This window comes from Agelaius tricolor, unplaced genomic scaffold (genome assembly GCF_023055355.1).
Source record: "Agelaius tricolor isolate 1412-34295 unplaced genomic scaffold, bAgeTri1.0.p SCAF_4, whole genome shotgun sequence".
NCBI classification, from domain to species: domain Eukaryota; kingdom Metazoa; phylum Chordata; class Aves; order Passeriformes; family Icteridae; genus Agelaius; species Agelaius tricolor.
In genome coordinates this window covers 23,649,381-23,670,068 of record NW_027269264.1, presented here as the reverse complement: position 1 = coordinate 23,670,068, position 20,688 = coordinate 23,649,381, and the positions used below count along the sequence as shown (strand labels likewise).

At 36.1% G+C, this 20,688-nt stretch overlaps 1 protein-coding gene across 9 annotated transcripts in view; it reads left to right on the top strand.

Moving 5' to 3' along the window:
• The window catches only part of CEP78 (centrosomal protein 78), a 25,163-nt gene extending 4,475 nt beyond the window's left edge, over positions 1–20,688 (top strand). For 4 of the 9 annotated variants that reach the window (XM_071424876.1, XM_071424875.1, XM_071424874.1 and 1 more), the window contains exons 5-17: positions 130–233; positions 1,000–1,174; positions 2,954–3,067; positions 3,320–3,384; positions 6,095–6,203; positions 6,796–6,813; positions 7,772–7,907; positions 8,865–8,910; positions 9,940–10,083; positions 14,685–14,762; positions 16,453–16,619; positions 18,422–18,575; positions 19,857–20,688. In XM_071424876.1, coding sequence (XP_071280977.1) covers positions 130–233; positions 1,000–1,174; positions 2,954–3,067; positions 3,320–3,384; positions 6,095–6,203; positions 6,796–6,813; positions 7,772–7,907; positions 8,865–8,910; positions 9,940–10,083; positions 14,685–14,762; positions 16,453–16,619; positions 18,422–18,575; positions 19,857–20,384 — 1,838 coding nt within the window. In that variant the 3' untranslated portion in view covers positions 20,385–20,688. Of the gene's footprint in view, positions 1–129; positions 234–999; positions 1,175–2,953; positions 3,068–3,319; positions 3,385–6,094; positions 6,204–6,795; positions 6,814–7,771; positions 7,908–8,864; positions 8,911–9,939; positions 10,084–14,684; positions 14,763–16,452; positions 16,620–18,421; positions 18,576–19,822 lie in introns of all 9 variants that reach the window. The other 5 variants (XM_071424881.1, XM_071424877.1, XM_071424880.1 and 2 more) reach the window with 5 other exon arrangements.

The window sequence follows — 20,688 nt, the reverse complement described above, 5'->3', positions numbered from 1 at the left end:
TTTCAGCACTAGTTCTTTGTCAAAGCTTTTGGCTCTTAAAGCTGCCTCTTAATAGGCCACTGAAAAAGCATGTTCTGATAATGTGGAAATGCTGTGTGTAGATAACATGTGTACTTTTGTTTTCTTCAGCAATCTGTCAGAGTATAAAGAATACAGCTACTATCAGATTTCTTAACTTCACAGCATGTAGCCTCACATGGCGAGGGGCAGAACATATAGCAAATTTATTAAAGGTAATTTAATGAACTGTCTTAGAATGGAGTGTTTGTAAGAACTTAATAAATTTAATTTTTTACTTCTGCTTTAAAGCCCAAAATCAGTTAAGGCACTTCGTGAGGAGCTTGTGTGAATGCCAAAATTAAGTGTATGTTCTTACGAAAGGTGTGACTTTGTATGACAAAAGTAGTTTAGTTTACTGGTGTAAAATTTAAATTTGCTATTTCTTAGAAAAAAACATAAATAATAAAGCATTTTCTTTAAATAAGGACTAGGTCTGTAAACATGACACCTGTTTTCAGGGTGCTTCTTTCATTGTCAATCATTTTGAAAAATGTCTCAAGTATTCTGAAGCACTGGGTAAGAATAATCAAGTTTACAGTTTAGAAGCTGCTGATTAAATGATCAGGAGATTTCTGCCTAGTACTGTGTTTTAATTAGTGTTAATTGTGATTTCTGTGAAAGCACAAAATTGTGTATGTATGTATTTCCTATTCAATGTGCCTTGAAAGTGTCTGTCAAAAGAAGGTGATAAAATACTTTGTAGCCAAGTTTAATAATTTGCATTGCAAACTGAGCAGTCACAACAAATATGACTTACCAGTAAGGTTTAAAAATTAGTTATGTTTCTTGAATTCAGGAATGGTGTACTTACACCAGCATATATTTCTTATACCAACATTCAAGGCATTGAACATGGTTTACAGAAAAAGGTAGCTTGTCATCATGTCCTCAGTTATGGCTTTGCCATTTCACTTGTTAACAGCTTCTTTGTTTGCAAAGCACCAGGCAGTAAGAAGACATGGTCAAGCTTGGGCTGACAGCCTACGTTACAGGAGACCTGACCTTGAATATATGACAGGTTTGAGGCGGATTACTTTGAACTGCAACATGCTTGTTGGAGATAGAGGAGCAAGTGCCTTTGCAGACTGTCTAGGAGAGGACCTTTGGCTAAAAGGTATTACTAAGTCTTTTACTAATGAGCAGCAGAGTAATTCAGGAGTTTCCTTACATAGTAACTACAGACACACTAATGTATATGTACTGAGATATTCCATATGATGTAGAACTTGGCCTATACCAGCAAATTCCTGATATACCTCATATCTGCTTGTTACTAGTTGCTGTAAGGATTTCAGCAGGATCTCCATATCTCTTTATCTCTACTAATATGTTTTCTACTATCTCTGTGTCTCACTACTGCATCTCTTAAAATATAGTAGTGGCAGGCAGAAGACTTAAAATTATCGGTTATAACAGTTGCAGCCAGAGGAGTAACTTACTGTGTAGCTTGGGAAGAGTACTGTTTTTTTTCCAAAGAAATCTCTCTTCCTCTTCTGAAGTATCTGAATACTGTTGTTTTATTTAGTATTGTCCTTCAGTATCTTTGAGAATAAATTTGTTCTGCAGTATATGTATTGCTATACCTAGTAATTATACAAAATTACTAATAGTGCTGGTGTAAATCATAGCATTCTGTGTGTGGAATAAAATACCTGTTTTATAGTTTTGTTTTCTAGTTTGAGGCAGGTCTACAGATAACATCCATCCTGATGGAAGAGGATCAGATTAGAGAATACTTACACTGGACAAACAGCCATCCATAGGCCCTAATGGGATGCGTTCACAAGTGCTGAGGGAGCTGGCTGATGTAATTTTGAGGTCACTCTCAGTAGCCTTTGAAAGATCATGGTGATTGGGAGAGTGTGCCTGAGGACTGGAGGAGGATAGCTAATGTCTTGCCTATTTTCAAGAAGTCTGGGAAGAAGGACTCGGGAAACTACAGTCTTTCTTGGATCCCTAGAAAGGCGAGGATGTGCTGCCATCTAGAGGGACCTCAGCTGGCTGGATCAATCAGCTGATGGGAACTTCATGGTGTTTAAGAAAAGGAAGTGCAAAGTCCCGCACTTGGACAGGAATAATATGTGCACTAGAACATGCAGGGGCTGTGTGGCTGAAAAGCAGCTTTGCAAAAAGGGTGCTGCAGATCCTGGTGGACAATGAGCTGTCCATGAAACAGTGAGGTGCCTTTGTGGCAAAGAGCGCCATTAGTGTTTGGGGTGCATTAAGCAAAGACTTTTTGAGCAGGTTGAGGGAGGTGATTCTTCCTCTTTACTCAGCACAAGTGAGGCCATGGAATGTGCAGTGCGGGAGGGAACTGGAGCTACTGGAGAGGGTCTAGTGAATTGCCTCTAAGATGAAGGGACTAAACCAGCTCCGATTTCAGAAAAGGCTGAGAAAGCTAGGACTCTGGCTTGGAGAAGAGAAGGCTCAGAATGGAATCAAGGTGTACAAATATCTGAAAGGAGGATGTAAAGGAAATGGAGACAGACTCTTTCCAGTGGTACCTGTGGACAAGGCAAGATGGAGTGGGTAGAGATGAAAACACTGGAGGTTTCTCCAACATGATGAAACCCTCTTACTTTGAGCATGACTGAACACTGCCACAGGTTGCCCACAGTGGTTGTAGAGTGGTTCATATTACCTCCTCTGCAGATATTAACAGCTGTTTCTTAATTTTGAAAAGTTCTAGTTGTGTTCTTTGAAAGCAATACTCCTGTTTTTACACTTTTTTGATGACTGTTATCATCATGTCCTCAGTTCTCATGCTTCATTTTCTGTGAAATGGAGGTTTTCAGCAGGATTAATTTTTTAGATATTAACTATTAAATTAAATTACTAACTAAATGCTATACTACCTCCACTGATTTTTTTTTTGCCTCCTTAAACATTTTAGCACTTGATTTGCAGCAGTGCGGAATATCCAATGAAGGAGCAAGGTCATTATTAGATGCTCTTCAAACTAACACAACATTAGTGGTACTTGACGTAAGAAAAAATCCATTAATTGGTATGTATCTGTGTCTGTATTTATTCTCTTTGTGTGGTTGTTGGGGTTTTTTTTCTTCTTCAGTAGCTATCTGGGGAAAGGTAAACTGCTTTTAAGAAAAAAAGAACATGCCACGATAATTTGCTAAACATTTTTAACATAGGAAAACAACCAGGATAGGTAATATCTACTTACTAGTCAATGATCTGTTTGTTCACAAAAAGAATTGTCTCTTACAGAAAATTCTTAAAAAGGTGTTTTAATTCATTCTAGGTCATAGTCTGATGAAAAAGATAATTGAAAAAGTTCTCAAGAATGGAAGCAGTGCTGACTCAGAGGTGTGTTTTACACATTTTGGAGTGAGTTTGGGATTTTCTTTTTAGCTTCTATTGCATTTATTTTTTTTAAAGGATGACTTTTTTCAGAATGAATCTAAAACAGCTATTCTGGTTCTAAACAGAAGTTTGACTCAGTACAAATGAAAAAAACCACTATCTCGGGGGAAACCTAAAACCACTATAATGAACATGTTACTGTATTTCTTTCCATGTATGATTTCTTATGGAGTTAAAGCTGTCACATGTAATAAAACCTGGATATCCATTAAATGGAGAGAAAAATGGAAATGTGTGTGTATTTGGGCATTACCATAGAATATTAATTAAATATTAATTTAATATTAAATTAAATAGTCCCTCCAGGACTGCTGGAGGGCTTTCTACTACATATGTCCTTGTCAACATGGTAATAATAACTTCTAACTAAAAAGTAAAGGAAACCACAATTTAGGAATTTAGCACTTAATTTATTTTAGAACTTATTTCTTGTCTCTAACTTCTGTAACCCAAATTTTTTAAAGTTGCTCAGGCCTGTCCTTTCAATGCAGACCATCTATGAAAACAGAGTTCAGTTAAAGTACATTACCCCCATTCATCTTGGTCTAACTGTCCACAGAGAGTTCACAGTAATGCATATAAACTGAATATCTAGACTGTTTATGATTAGGTATAGTGTTCAAATATACAGAAATGTGATTCAGTTCTCAAAGGAGTCCCAGCAATCCCAGTTTTTGTGTTGGAATTTAATGCTCTTTTGGTTTTTGAAAAGACTAAATAAAGACAGAGCTGTGGATGTGTAGAGACTGTCTTAATAAACTGAAAATTTGTGTACAGAATTTCTGGAGGATTATTACAGTTCCCTACTTCAATCTCTAGAAGACCTTTTTTGAGAAGTTGAGGTTGGTTGTGAAGAAGTACTCTTTCTGCTTGGCAGATGAGATTAAAACTTAAAAAATATCACAGGAATCACGTGAAAATAACATCTGCCTGGAAATGCTAAAGATAATTGGAAAGCCAGACCATGGAAAGAAACAACTCTGGGAAATCTCCCATATACTAAAAGATTACTTGACTCAAGACATTAGTTTTATATTCAACCAGTTAGTGTGGTATCTTAAGTTTTATTAGCACTGCTAGTAATTCTTCATACTTCATTAACAACATGGATGAAGAAATACTTCCATTGGTTTACTACATAGCTTTGCTTCTTCTGCTAGTCACATCTGTCTTTCCTTCCATCCTGCTTTGTGTAAAAAGTGGTTGTTTGTTTTTCAGTAGCATGTAGTTGATTCTCTTCTGGACCTTTTTTTTGGGTTTGCAAGAGTAATTGTCTACTGCTAATTGATGCCCTTGCTAAAACAAAAGCTACATATTCTAGCAGCACTGTGTAGTGGTATAGTGAAATCATAGATATGTAATCATAGATATGACCAAGTGTAATAGGTGATGAAAGTTTGTGTAGTTTCTGAGAGACTATAAATAGCTCAAGGGAAAATCCATTGAAGGTGTCTACAAAACAGGATACTTTCAGAGCACTGGTTTTATATTTTGCTGTTTTTATACTTGGATGCTTAGATGGTTTACAACAAGAGCAGAGATGAGACAGGCTATGTGCTAGCTAGATGAACTTTTGGTTTAACCTAGTAAAGCTGCTCTTTTAGGTGTCTAGCTAAACAAAATTAAAATTACTTTTGCTCTTAGAAGCTTGCAAATTAATTTTACACTTTCTGGGCATGTTTTAGTTTAAAATTATCAATTCGCTTGCGCAGGGACCAGACCCACCTGGAGACACAGCAAAATTTATACAAGGTTTAATTGTATCCAATGTGAAAAGAAAAAGATCTTCTTGGCAATGATAAATTTGAATTAAACTTAGAGCACAGTAATGGAATTTTAATCATTCTGATGGTTTAGGTGGGAATAGCTCTGACATACTGTTCCTACTACTCTGATGTGGGGTTTAGGGCCATGTGAGACAGGCTTTGTGTTAGTGTCATCTGTATTTTACTGCTCCAGCACTAGAGTCTGTATTAGTGATGCACACTGAAAAGTAAGTAATTTTAGCTGAGTAATTTTAGAATATCTGCCAGGAGTAATTAAACTTTTTATCAGGCAAGGGGAGCCTTTAGGAATAGAACTGTTGCTGTAAGGAAGTGAAGTTTGAAGTACAGCTGTGGCCTTTGATCATCACTGTCTTTTAATTTTATTTTGGGGCGTTTACTGTGTAAGGATGAATTTTCATTACAGGCAAATAAAAATAAATTTTGTGTTTTTTAAAATACTAACTTTATCAGCAATACAAAATTGCATTGGGGAAGCTTTTGTTATTCTGGAGAGCTTTGGTCTGAGCCAGTCATTCCTATCAAGCCAGTTGTCTGAGAATGAAGCGCAGAAGCCAGGGTTGCCTCTTTATAGGGTTGATGCTGGGAGATTTTTGCTATAGAAGGAGAATTGTTTTCCACAGGAGAAAGGATAATATTGGATGGGATATTTTAGTGATGTTTTGGGAACACATTCTGGTAATGTAGACTATCATCTGCTTAAATTTGGGCCTTGTGAGACTTCTGTTTTTTCTTGATTTTACATCTTATAAAGTTTCCTGTGAGTACAGTGTTCTCTAGATCTGAAAAACTAATTTTAAATAAGCACCTCTTCAACTGTCAGTTGCTAAACAGATTTCTTTTTCTTTAAAAAATAAACCAAATTCTAGTTTAAGTGGCTGATGTCTCCGTCTTCCAAAGATGCTTTGAAAACTAAGCCAAAGAAAAGAACTATTGTCCTAGGAAGTGGTCGGAAAGGAAAAGCTACTATTCGTATTGGTAATTCTTTGTTTTTTCTGCCTATAGTACATTTTGTCTAGAAAATTTTATCTTAATGCTTAAGAGCTTAAATTAAAAAATAAAATGTATGATGTGTCTAAATGTTAGTGTTTTACAGAATGTTTGTCTTCAAAAAGAAAAAAAATTGTTTCTTCTTAATGATATAATGCATCTTCTGTTATCATTGGTATCATTGGTAGGAAACTTACTCTTGTTTCTAGTGCTGCTAGATACATGGCTGGAAAAATGGTAGGATATGCTGACTTTAAAATGTGTGGAAGTATTGCATGTATTTATTCTGTGCCTCCACAAGCTTTCAAGCTTGGCAGTAGTAAGTTGTCTAGTTCTCCTGCTGTTGTAACCTTTCTGTAGCAGGCTGTCCTCTGCCAGAACAAGCAAATATGCATTTTTTATCTGATGTACAAAATGTTCTAAGACATTTTTTAACTTCATGTAAACCTATTATAAATAGTAACATAGGTATCTTGAATATTTATAATTAAGTACTGATAGATGTGATACTCAACATTTTTCAGTAAGCTACTAAAAATTTCACTGTAATACATTTCACTGTCTCTTGTCTTCACTCTAGTTATCTGGAAGCAGAGAGGTAAGTGATCTGGGTGGTAATGGGAGGAAAAAATGCCTGGCAAATGTGGTTGTGGAGGGTTTTGTGGTTTCTTGTCTTTTTCTCTGTTTTGGGGTTGTTTGTTGTGTATGGTGTTTTTATGTGCTTTGGGATTGTTTTTTTTAAGAGAAGGACAAAGTCAAGCTGAAAACTATCCTGTTTATTATGTTCAGAATGAATTGAGATTTTGAATCCTATTAACTAAGTGATGCATTTCTATACCATTGCAAAATCAGTTATTGTACTGATCTCAGAAAAACAATAACCTGAGTTCTCACTAGTTTAATTGTAGGAAATATAAGATGATTAGTTTTCAAGACTTACCAGTTTCTGGCTTAGAGAGAATGTGAGGCTCCCCTTGCCCTGATAAAAAGTTTAATTACTCCTGGTAGATATTCTAATGATGATCCATATTAGGTTTCTTTCTGAGTCTACTTTGATGCTGTATGATTTAAACAGCAAAATACCAGACCAGTAAACCCTACTTTTTCTTATTATTGTTCTGAAGGGAAGAGATTGCTGGTGTCCTGTACAAGTGATGTGCATAAGTATCAGCTTTATTTTTAATTATTTTGCCCATAAATAAAATAATGTTGTTCACTCTAAAGCCACTAGAGGGCAATTTGAAACACATAGATGCCTTTACTGTTTGTGTGGATGGTTTAAAACCATCTAAAGCTCTTCTGCTACAAAGCTTTGCCTCCTTTTTTTGAAATCCAGCTTGTCTTGCATCAGCCTAAGAGCAGTTAAGTATACCATCTTATAATCTCAAGGTTTTGGATCAAGATTTTTTTTTTTAGCCAAATTAGACTGAATGGCAGATTTCCTACAGTCCTTATTTATCACATAGAAAATTTTATGAACAGTAAGCTGTGAATTCTTATGTGAATAATAAGGTATTATGAATTCTCTTTTCTTCTGGTCTTGCTCTTCAATTCAGGATTATCATCTAAGAAATCTGTAAGTCCTGGGAAAAAAAATTCTACTGTTAGAGAGAGTTACTCACCAAAACCACTACCACCAGGCACAAAGGGCTTCCTTCCTTGGCGGACTGCAGAACGTGCAAGGAGATACAGGTGAGGATTTCATAGTACAAGAGAAAATACTAAACCATAAAATTTGCATGATAAATACAGTAGAGAGCAATGTTAGCTTTTTAAAATATGATTTGAAAGTTACACACAGAATGTTGTAACTGTTGTCAGAGTTTTTTCTGTTTATATAAATTTTGAGGATTTTACATAAATTCTTCTCTAGTAAGGATTTAAAATACACAAAAATACATGATAGCCATTCATATGCAGCAAAAAACCCCACCACAACCAAATCTACTTTCTCTGCTTATTCTTTTGTTAATAATGATTTATCAACTGTATCATAGCTGAAGAGGCAAGTTAGCATTCTAAACTTTTAGTATAGTTGGTTTGAGATCCAGTTCATGGTGCTTAGGTATTTTCCTGTCTCTTTTTTCTGCTTCACCCCACTCAATACCAGCATAATTATTGTGATCATCTAAGAGCGGTAAATTAAAATAAAACTGAAAAAAACTTACACATGAAAGCCGTCTTTTGAAACAATTCTTGTTTGTTTTTGTTTTTTTAATCCATTCCCAAGATCTTGGCCTCTCAAAATGGAGACTATATAACTATTTAAACAAAAAAATTACTTAATGCTATATTGCAACTGTGGTAATTAAGTTTGTTTTTCAAAATGCTGAACACCAAATTCTCCTATTGACTTTAGTTCAAAATAATTAACTAAACAAAATGCCTATTGAAGATATTAATGTTAGCATCCAGTAGTGTTGCTCTAAATCATGATTAACTAGGGAGTACTAATCGAAATAAGAGTGTAATGAGGCTTAAAGGGATGTAGTGCAGTGTTTGATGCTGTTTATTTACTCTTACTGCTTCACCAGTAAGAGTTAATTTTGTGTTCCAAGTATTTTGTGCATTTCTTCCAAATTTTGTGTTCGGAGCATTATAAACTTTCCTCAAAAGTATGGTTTTGATTTTTTTTTTTCTGAACTTCAGAGGCAGGGCAGCGGATTGTGCTGGGGAATTGCCATTGAAGATTCAGGTACTGTTTCTCTCACACACTGGTTTTATTTTAATGGGTAGCTGCCTGAAAAAAGAGGAAAATGTTCTCAAGAGATTCTCGTTGTCTGAAAGCTAAGACTGGAACATACTTTTAAAGATTGTCACTCATAGGAGTAAAAAACAAAGTAGTTTACATCAGCCTTTGGTTGAATCTTCTTTGATACTTAGTTTACTTCAATTTCTATCTCTGTATCTTTTGGGTTCTTAGTCTTAGGAGCTGGCTGAGTTGGAGTATAGGCACAATCCCTCCATAGGCAATAGGAATAACCAAGAGCATTTTTCTCTGAACACTTTCTGCACCATCTTTCCTGTCTTGGATTTGGATTATATGCTTATTTTTGTACTTCTTTGTGAGCTGCTCTACCAGGAGAAGAAAAACCCCATCTTTCTTCCTTCTCCTTTGTATCTCATTTCCATCACAGAAGGATCTGATGGCTGCAGAAGCCACCAGTTATCCTCTGCTCTGGTGTAGGCTTCCCATGGACTGCAGTCCTTTGGGAAAACATGGGTATCATAGGATGCCTGTGGGCAGCAGCTCTTTTGACCCATCCCTCTGCTCTGACACAGGTCTTCCCTGGCTGTAATGAGGGTATTGGCTCCACCATGGAACCCCTTTTCCTGCTCCCAGCCTTATGTTCCCTCTGCTTTTTCTCACTCTTTTTGTTCCCACCTCTTGTGCCTGTCTGGCATTTTATGCCTTGCAAAGGGTCAGCTGAGACTGGCTGTGTCCTGTATGGGGCAGTCCTGGCTATGCCTTGCAGGGGCTGACTCTGCTGCTAAATCCTCTCCACAAATACTCAACATAGGCACACATAGGATTGGTTTTTTTTTAATACTGTTTTATGCAAATTTATTTCATAGATGTATGGCTGGGCAATGTGTATACATTGTAAAGGACTCTGGGAAACAACTGTCTTTAAATTAAGCTTTTGATATGATTTAATCTTTGATTTTTGCTAAACATTGTAATGCTATGAGTGGGCATGGTTTTCTTTTCTGGTGTAACTAGACAGCTGTACCTGTGAAAGTGACACTAGAACGTGCTTCTACATCTGAAACTGAAGACACAGAAGATTTAGAGAATGTTGTCCAGCAGACTGGTTTGTCAAAATCATTTGATAAGGCTGATGTAGCACAATATCAACAGTTACAGGTAAGAAGCATGTTCAGTGCCTTAGATTCCGTAAAGGCAAATTATATAAATTAAACCACGTTTTATTCAGAAAATTGTAATTAAACAAATAACCAGTTTTGGAGCAGGATTTCAGAATAACTTAATACAGCTGCAGTATGTGTAATTTCTCTCTTGCATCATAGTGCACTGATCTTTTGATCAGTGTTATTTTCTTTCAAGTATTTCCTTTATAAAAGTAACTTAGTGTTATTTCTAAGAGCTAAAATATACAAATAACTGTTGTTTAAAAATAATTACAGAAATAGCTCAAAATGTTTGAATTCCATTTTATAATTGAGCCTAGTAAACTTTTTTCATCTGCTTTTTATTATTCCTTCTACTTTGATACTTAAAAAACTTAGCAGTAGTGAAATGGATTATTTGTGCAAATATCTTGATTGGGAATCTTATTATAAAAGAAAGGGGTGGAGAAAAGGTATGTATCAGTGGCTCTGTAATGCTGCTGAGGTAATCTAGCAGTATTATAAGGTAACACCCTCAGGCAGAATAAATGAGTTAACTGTTTCTAAAGTGTCAAGATTTTAATTCTGTTCAGAGAAAGCAATGATTACTTCTGTAAATAAGATCTACAGTCAGTCTGGATTTGCAGGTTGTTGTCAGAGCACCACGCTGGGTGAATATGCTGTTTGTATGTGTAAATATTGGACTGTATACCTGTCTTTGTGTATGAGGAGTGAAGTTAAGTTAACCTGCTGTAGGTTTATCAGTAGTGGGAATATTTCGGCTCAGATAGAGTTGTGGAAAGCAAAAGGACTGTACAATTACTGCATGAATAAATCCCAGCCTTTTCAGCTGAGGTATACTTTTTCTTTAGACCTTCTTCTCCCTAGAACTCTTGTTCAGGAAAATTTCTAGGTTTTCACATGTTGCTGGAAATTAGTTTTATAGTAACTTTTACTGTTAATGTGCAATGTATTGACATTGTGCTGTGTAGTGGCTTCAACACTTACCAAGAGTCCTTTGTCTGAAGTCATAGAATTCTGTGTCATGTGCAAATTGCTCCAAAAACCTGTATGTAGGAACTACTGTGCTTGCAGAAAGCCTTTGATGTATTTATTCTTGCTTTTTGGAGAGGGAAGAATATTTTATTCATAACACACAGCAGAGGCATGCAGTGTTTTGTGCTCTGGGGAAGGGTTGTCATACTGACCACTAGGATGTCATATTGACCATACCACAGCTAACACATTGGTGTTAGCTGTAGTACTACATGTAGGGCAGCTATAAGGAGGAGACAATTTATGATTAATTTCAACTTCCTTGGAGAGAAACCCACAAATTTTGGCAACCTACTGCAAAGTTTTGATTTTTGTGTGCTTGTAAAGGTCGAGATTTTCATGACTTTCTGAATTTGAAAACCAAAATACTTTTTTAGGCCATGGTTGCTTATCAGATAGCACCAATTAAGCAATCTGCACCTGATTCTGTGCCTCACCCATTGTTTTTGTTACATTCACAAAAAGCAGGTTTCACATTATGGCAGAATCAAGCTATCAAATTGGCCCCACTGAATTGTCTCTTTTCCCTCTGTCACTTAGCCTTTTCTTTTCTGGCTTCAGTCTTTTTCTCTTGTGCCTTTTACATTTGTCTGATCATAAGACTGTCATTCAACAGGTGTTACTGTGCAGTAGCTTGTGAGGGGAGGTGCTTTGAGGAACTGATCCAACTGAAAAGTAGTCCAGTGTATTTGGTGGTAATAGACCTTTCAGTTAATGGGACCACCAGTTGTGTTAGAGCAACGATGGGAATGCAGAGTGGGAATAAACCGTAAGGGGTGGGAGTTCCTTAAACTACTTCCTTGTCAAAAAAAGCTCTCCAGATATCTCTTGATGTGACTGAAGGACCAGACTTTCACTTAAGTACGCAAGTTTTGGAGAACTCCTCTACATCCTTCTGCAGAAAAAGGGGCTTTAGGCATACTACTTAATAAAACTAGTAGTAGTACTTAGTTGTGTTTTCATTAAAAAAAAAAAAAGACTAGGCTAGTGAAAGCCTAGTATCTGCTTAAATGAAAAATGAGAACTGATAAATATTCTCTTCTTCCACTAGAGGGAATCAAATGTCACAATTGGTTTTGATGAAGTATGTAGTTGAGGTAACTCCCATACTTTTAAATTTTAACTAGGGATTTAAATGGTGAACTTTACCCTAATTAGTTATCAGGGCAACTCTTTCTACATCTCACTACTTTGTGAATTGCAAAGAAGTAGAGATTGCACTGTAACTGTATTTTTTTAAGTATGATGCAGTCAAATAAAAGAACAGTTACTAAATTTTTTAAAATACAATTTTTTAAACTTCAGTTTTATACCTCTGTCTAGTGTTGAACAGACATACTGCTTATGGTAATTCTAAGGGCTACCTATATTTTTGATACCCAGTTTCATCTTAAAGTCTATCAGTGTTATCTTTCTGGGCTGTAATACTTGAAGTCTTAGTCTTTTAGCTTGGATGTACATTTACCTCTCTGATATCAATTTTAATATTTTTTTTCTGCACAGAGACTAGGGTCTTGTGTAAACTAGTGAATTTCTTAAAAGCAAATCAAAGATTAAAATGTACATATAGTTGTAACATAATGGTGACAAATTAGTTTCTTTAAATGCTGGCTTTGCTATTGCTTATGAGGAGATGCAACTGCAGTGTTCAGTTTTGTTATGAACTCAGTCCATAACCATGAAATACTATGTACATATCGAGTGTGATAAATCAAGTTTAAGCATCACTGCAAAACATCTACATTTCTGTTTAAAAAATTGTAATAATTTGATTACTGTCTAAGCCATTGACCTTCAGCATTCCAAACGAGCAATTTGAAGAAAAAGGTCAGCGCTTTCATCTTTAAAATTATCTAAATTCCATCCACAACAAAAATACTAGAGAGCTATGGTTTCTAAAGTAGAGTTCCTAGCCTACATCCTAGAAACTTCAAAATATGAATAATTATACATATGCACATGCACTATAAATGGAAAGGTAAGAATTCTTCAGTCTGTGATAGCTAATACTGGTCTTCAAAGCTAGGCTGGGGGACTGCCAAGTTGTCAGTGCAGAACATTACGGTTTCTACTTTCTGTGCTGTGCTTCTGTGTATGTAGAGGTTTTGTAGCTCCCATTATTTCCACATCTTCAAAGGTAGATGGCAGTAAGATTATGATATTTGTGGATGGTTCTCCTTAGATATTTGCCCCCCACCCTGTGCCTGCAGGTTAGACATAGTGCTAAATCTGCTTTGATGCTCAAATAGGAGTATGATAAAGATATGACTAGCTTTCTACTTGCAGTGTTTGCTTGGTTGATACTAGTCTAGTGATTTTAGGAGTGGGCTTCACTGGAATAGTGACAGACCCATAATCATCACTTGGAGTGGTTGTAGAACCTGCATCTTGGAACCAATTGCAAAAGTACCTTGCAACTTATAACACCTTTGCATTTGTAGAAGGTTTATTTTTACTATCCATTCTGTTGCGCGCTAGTCTTCTCAGTTGGTTACTTATAGGAAGTGCAGTAGTATGCATTGGAAAAGCTTTTACTAGTAAACAAACTATTTCAATACCACTTGAATCTTTAATTCTCTTTAGAACTGGTTGATACGGTGCGTACAAAATGCAGTGTCCTTTTACATATGTGTGCTTGTACACGAAGTGAAAGGGAGAAGTTTTGTATACTGTTAATTTGTACAGTCTAATCTCTGAAAAATAGAATAGTGTGATAATTCGAACAGTTTTCACCTTTTGAACCAGAAAATTGTTAAGGTGTACAAGAACAAAAATTCTTGCTTGTTTTTTTGCTAGTTCAGATGCTGTAATTAAAGAGAATAATGCTCAGCTGGGATGCAAGAAAATGTGGTATTGCAAATCTTGGCTACTCTTACTGAAATTGAGATTTTAATTAAAATACAAGTTTAGGCATCTTATTAATAAGACTAGAATATACTTATTAGGTGTTTTGGATTTGTTTTTATTCTTGTTAACTCAACACTAAACTTGGAATTGTGAAAAGCTTTTTATTGAAGATCTAAGTGAAACCAATTAGAAAGAGTACGATTCTTACATTTCAGAATTTTGTATTCTGACTACTTAGAGTACAGTTCTTCAGAATTTTGTATTCTTACAATTATAAGAAGGAATAAAGAAAGGAATAAAATCCTGGCTAAAGAGTATAGTTGGAAAATCTAGATATGGCTGCTAAGAATTTCTTATTAGAGCCCAATTTGAGCTTTATGATATAGATATATTTAGTTAAAAATGATGCTTGAAAAAATTAAGGGGAAGTAGAGAAGAACATATGTTCTTGATGGTTATATCATAGACCAAAAAGATTTGGACTGTAATTTCATGTGATCTCTTGCAGTCTTACAAATCTGTTAAGTGAGTCACACTTCTACTTCTCTGTCTTAATATTTTGCATCCTAGATGGTCTACTGGTAGGCCTCTGTCTTGTATTTTTGAAGAAGGTATGTTTGGAATGCCATTTGCTAGCTGTTAAGTTTTTTCTTATTGCATGTTAATCTGACATTTTGAGATAAATTTCATGATAGTTTATCTGTGTTTTGGTAGTTGGAGCTGGAAGAATGCATGGAAAAACTAAAGGAAGAACAGAAAGCTAGAGTAAAGGCTGAGGAACGATTACTAGAGGTAAAGATACTTAACGATATTTACTTTTAAAGGAGGCACTGCTCAGAGAATGCACTTGCTTAGGGGTAATTATCAATGACCGCTGATGTGTTAGCTTCCAGATTTTCAGTTCAAAGTCACGTGGATCGTTTACTGTTCTTAAGGGCAGTGATGAAATCTGTGTTTAGTAATGTTTGTTCTACTGATTCTGTTCCAGAGCCTTGAACTCCAGCTCAAGCTACTCTTTCAATGTGTTTTATTCATTTTCTGAAACACTTATGATCTGGGACATCCTGACACTTGCTTTTCTCAAGAAAGTGATTAAATCTATTTGCAGTATGTACACATAGATAGTTCTTTGTCTCCCAACTCACTAACCATGACTTGTGCTGAAAGCTGTGTTGCAACTGTTGTTCAGTTTGGTTTATTCTGTACCTTTGGTTTTTAAGTCTTATTTCTGCAGGCATTAACCATATTGGATGGTTTTCTGCATGTCACTTGTTGTGAAGTGCAGTTCAGCTTTGACAAAACTGAACAATTTATCACAGTTGAATTGTGAGGTCTGTTTCCCCTCTGCTGTTGCTGACCTAAAAATATTCTTCTGCATGAATAAACAGAATTTCTTGTAATATAGTTGAGTGTAAGGTAGTGTAAGCAAAGGGATTTAGTCCTTACATGTGATTTGGAGGGAAGTGAAAGCGGTGATATCCTTTGAAATATGAGCAACAGGTGATACCACACAGCAGATACCCACAAAGAACTCCCCACTTCTCAAAGACAGATTGTAGCCCTCTTTTGTGACTATCCCCATCTTCCTGTAATGTGATGTGCACCAGTAGGCTCTGCTGCCTGTCTGTTTTTTAGATCCTTAAATGCTTTTTAGGCTGAACACCCCCTACAAGAAATCTTCCTCTGTCAAGGCTAGGCTGGTTGGATTTAGCACCTTGAACCAGGAGATGGAATAAAACAAGTAGCATTAATCTCTAAAAGTGTTTATTTTGTTACTTACTTATCAACTACAGTGCACTACCCAATCTGTAATTTTTTCATCCTCTCATAAAAAATACAAGACAGAAAGCCTGTGGTAGTACTTGATTGCATAGCTGTAATCTTCAATGAGTGAGTTAATGCTTCCCTTGAGCACAAAACCTTGTATATCTTGTAGTGATCACGCAGTTTTCAGTTTCATCATCAATTTGATTACTGGTCGTTGTGGAGAAAGATTGAATAATCTTAAACTTTCAGTTTTGGGATGCACAGGGCAGGGGAGAGTTAACAGTAGTATACATAGTGCCTCCAATATAGAGGGATGAATATAAGGAGGGCGTTGGCCTTCATTAAAGTTTTTAATAGTAAAATAAATTCTTTGGTGTTAACATGTCATATAATAACTACACAGTAAAACAATATGGAAGCTAAATTTTTCCGCTTGTACTTGATCTGTAACATCCTGTACATATTGAAGACAGTGCTAAGCCAGTGGCTTTGAGTGCCTGCAGGAATATCTATGGAAGCACAGAACTGCAGCTGTGGATAAGCAGACCTGCACAGAGCTCATGCAACAGTGCCCTGAAAGTGTGTGGTACAGCAAACTCTGTATCTTGTTACATCAGTTATGATGCTACTGTTTAGGCACACAGGTGAGGTTTGATATTTTGGGGTCTTTTAAACTGAAAATGAAAGAAATTTCTTTTTTTTTTTCCCTGCATAGCTGGAAATTGAAAATGCAAGATTAAGGAGTCTAAATATCTCCCTATCCGAGGTTCTTCATGCACAGTCAGTAACCAACATGATTTTGGAAGATGAAGGTGTTCTAGGCAGCATTGAGAACTCTTTTCAAAAGTTTCATGCTTTTTTAGACCTCCTTAAAGATGCTGGGTAGGTTGTCACTTTTAGTCTTGCTGTTTTTCCTGAGATCTTTTCAAAATTATCCTCACAATGAAGTATGCTGCCTGCTACCCTGCCAGATTTCTAGGTGTGTACTCTGAGAGAGCAAAGGAAAATAAATTAGCCATTTTTAAAATAAATTACCTATTGTTTAGTCTCTTCCTAGTGGCAAAGGCATGATCTAAATACTGTTCAGCTAAGATGCTATTCATGCATCTGTCTTTGGGAAAGGCTTTCAAGAAGCCTATTCCAAAACAGTAGAAAGCTTCTATTAAGGTGTGTTTCCAAGTCTTTAGTGAATCATCTTTGGCTCTTAACATTCCCACAATATGAAAGGCTCAAAATGCAGTTGAACTGCCTTCAGAGTGTCCTGTTACCTTGTGCTGTCCATTCACAAATTGAAGTATAGAAATCTACATGGGATTTGTATCTCCAGCCTTTGTATTTTAAGTCTATTTATTGTTACTAGTAGTAGTAATAGTAGTAGTAGTAGTAGTAGTAGAGAAAATTGATTAAAGTTTGTATTACCACTGTATCTGCAATTTGTCAGAGGATGGTTCATCCTTCCCATTTTTCAAAGAATTTCAGCTTGAACCCGGCTTGTAAAGTTTGTATGACCAAGCATGGCAGTCTCATCCACAAGAATGGAATTATATGAATATGCATTGTAGTCTACTTTGTGGATTCAGAGAAGATCACAGATTTTATTTGCCCTCCCTATCTCCCACTTCCAAATTGTAGTGATATAACTTGGGACCTAAGTGACAATGGCCTCAAGTTACGCCAGGTGAGGTTCAGAAGGGACATTTAGAAGGGACATAGAAAAAATTTCTTTCCTGAGAGTGTGGTCAGACATTGGAACAGGCTGCTCAGGGATGTGGTGAAATGGCCACCCCTTCAAGTGTTCAGAAAACATCTTGATGTGGTGCTTAGGGGACATGGTTTAGTGATGAACCTAGCAGTGTTAGATTAATGGCAGGACTTGATGATATTAAGAGGTCTTTTTCAACCTTAATGATTCAATGATTTTCAACCTTAATGATTCCATGATACAATGATTCTGACTTGCTGTAAACTTTACCCTGAGGCTGTGTTTTAATTTTTGTGACAATCGGTATGTAGAGTTGCCATTACTACAGGAGTTTCAGATTTCTCAGGAAGGGAAAAATGCATTTTCACTGCATGAAAAAAATTTCTTTATATCAGCCCTATGTCTATTCATAGTAAATAAGGAGCTTCACTGAGCATTACAGGATCCCAGTCATGAAGAATGCTCTTCTCAGTAAGCTTCTTTTTATCATATGCTATGCTATCAGTTAATGATTGCAACTTTCCACTTTTTACTGTGGCTTAAAACCCACATGTGATTGGTTTGGCCAACTTACAAGCTGGCAGATGACCCAACATCATTGTATTTGTGAAGCTTGTCATTGACATGTTAAGAGATTATGCTATTTGGAGATGTGCGCCAATTTCTGCTTGAATGGACAGAGTTTTAATCTTTGTTCTGCCTGACATGGAATCTCATTGCCAGTATGCTGCTCTGAGCTAACTAGAGAGCTTCATTCTCAGCCTTGTAACACTTGTTTTGATTCTGCAGGCTAATTATGCAAAGTCAAGAAAATACCTTCAGCTGCTTGTTTTTGTCTTAGTTAAGATACTCTGAGCTTCACTTAAAGTAATAGAAAACTATGTTCAAAGCTTTAACAGATTCTACTTCTGATTTTGAACATTTAGTCTTTCAAAAAGTAATAATAGTTTGTGTGATTTTATATTAAACATTTATCTTACAGCCTTGGACAACTTGCTGTATTAGCTGGGATAGACCAATCAGATTTTGGTATTTTGGGGCATCCACAAATGAATGCTACTCTCAGTAAGCCTGTGAACGTGGTGAAGGAGAAGTCTTTTGAAGAAGAAAGACAAGAACATACTGAGAATAGCAAAGTAAGTCTTTATAAGGAGTGCTAGAGGCGATTCTGCTTTATACTCTTTAATGTACTTTTTAGCTGTTAATCCCCCTCTGATTCATGAAGTTATTACTGGAACCCTTTGCTGTAGCTGCATTTATACAGATCATAATAATTCAGTGATTAATGTAAGCATTTAAAGTGTTTACCACTAGGAGCACAAACTGCAGTATTTTGTAATGTATTAAGCTTTGGTGGTAATTCTGTTGTTTCCTTGTCTGAAATAGGAAGTTCCAGTAGTGGAATGCATCCATTCAAATTGGAAAATACCATGATAAGGTTTCTTAGAAACATTTAATAATGAAGTATAGTGTTTTTAAGAACCCTGGTCTTACAGGAGAGGCTATACAATGTACCTACTGAAAATCATAAATTATCTTGTAAGTAATAATAGTGTATATGTCCAGTCCTGATAGATTTCTCTGTGGCCATGACATGAGCTTCAGGCAACTACAAATTTGTAATATTTGTAAATATTGCATGAAGTTTGAGGTTCTACTCTGTGAATTGATAGTAAACCTTGAGTATTTTTCAAAGGTGATATTAAAATTCATGTAACAAAGAAAAAAACCCAGGGTTTTTAAAAGGCTGTTAAAAATTTAGATACTGGAGGCCTATAGCTATGTCCAAGTTGAATAAAACTGTTGTACCAAGAATCACTCTGCATTCCAGTGTGTTTCTTATATCCAAAGTCTTCCACTCTAACTCTTTTAATTTCCTCAAGAACACGAGATCCTTAAATGTAATGTTAAAAATTTGGGAGTTGTTTTAACAGTGTGGAGAGAATTTCCAGTTTTGCAGTTTGAAGACTCTTGTTCTTGCCTCCCAATACTGGTGATTAGTTTGGGTTCTTGTAGCAGCTAGGTGTTGTGGTATAGAGTGTTGAGACTACACTTCTGTGAATTGCTAGTAAACATAAGGAATTGCAGGTGTCTTGGGATGGTAGATGTGATTAAGTTTTGGCTGCTTTTGTGTAACTGATGCACCTCTGGTATAAATTTGAAGCTAGATGTGAAACTGTAATGTGCCTACTCTGTGTCATTATCACCCTAGCAATCTTCAAAAATCTGTTTTGAAAGGTGATAAAGATTGTTCAATGGCTATTACTCTGTGTCTTACCTATATTAGGTAAAGACTGTATTTTGCTCTGCAGACTCCAGTATATGTGGCAGTTGCAAAACTGGCTTTTTTTTTCTTTTTTTTTTTTTTTTCCCTCTCCTCTAGTTGCCTGTCTTTTCATTGGAATCTTTTGTTTCAGAACAGAGCTGGGGACATTCAACTTCCTCTTCCTGGCACATTTCAATCCCAGATGGTTGTGAATAATGCCTTTTCATCACTTAAAGAAATGAGAGAACTTCAGGCTGCTGGACAGCAGTACCAGCCAGGTTTGTGGAGGGAAAATGAAGCTCAAACAATTAACCCAAATAAAGAGAATAAGCCTCGAAGTAGTACTCCAGTATTATCTGAGAGCAGAGTCAAACAAAATGACCAAGCAAAAGGACATCACTCAGCAAGGCAGTTGGCTACCGGTCTGCATTCATTTGCTGATTCCAGTGTACAAATTAGAAGTGATGATAGCACAATATCCAGTGGTATTCCTGGTGAAAAAAGCAAAAATTATTCCTCTAAGAAACACATTCCTCTAGCAAATGAAACAGCAGCTCCAAGTAACAGTGTGAGAGGAGACAAAAGTAGACTGCAGATAGTTAATGTTAGCTCTGGAACTGATACTGTAGGATCTGTTTCTGAAATACAAGAAAGTATACCAAGTGTTAACAGCATTTGAAGTGGTTCTAAAAGGTTTGAACTGTTCTTTACACTTGCAAGATTATGTTTTGGATGTCTCAGTATAATTAGTGAATTTTTTGTAAGGTTTTGTAGACTTTGACTTTTTAAAGCATTGCATACTGCTCAGTATTCCTGTTTCATGCTTGCATTCTTTGTCACTAGATGTTGTCACTAGATTTTTAGTTTTGAAAACATGTGATACAGCTAAAATGGTACCCATGAGTTTGTACTACGCATGAGGGACTCAACATACGGATTCCATTATCACAGATTTTTGAGCTAATAAAGTTAATTTGAGTACA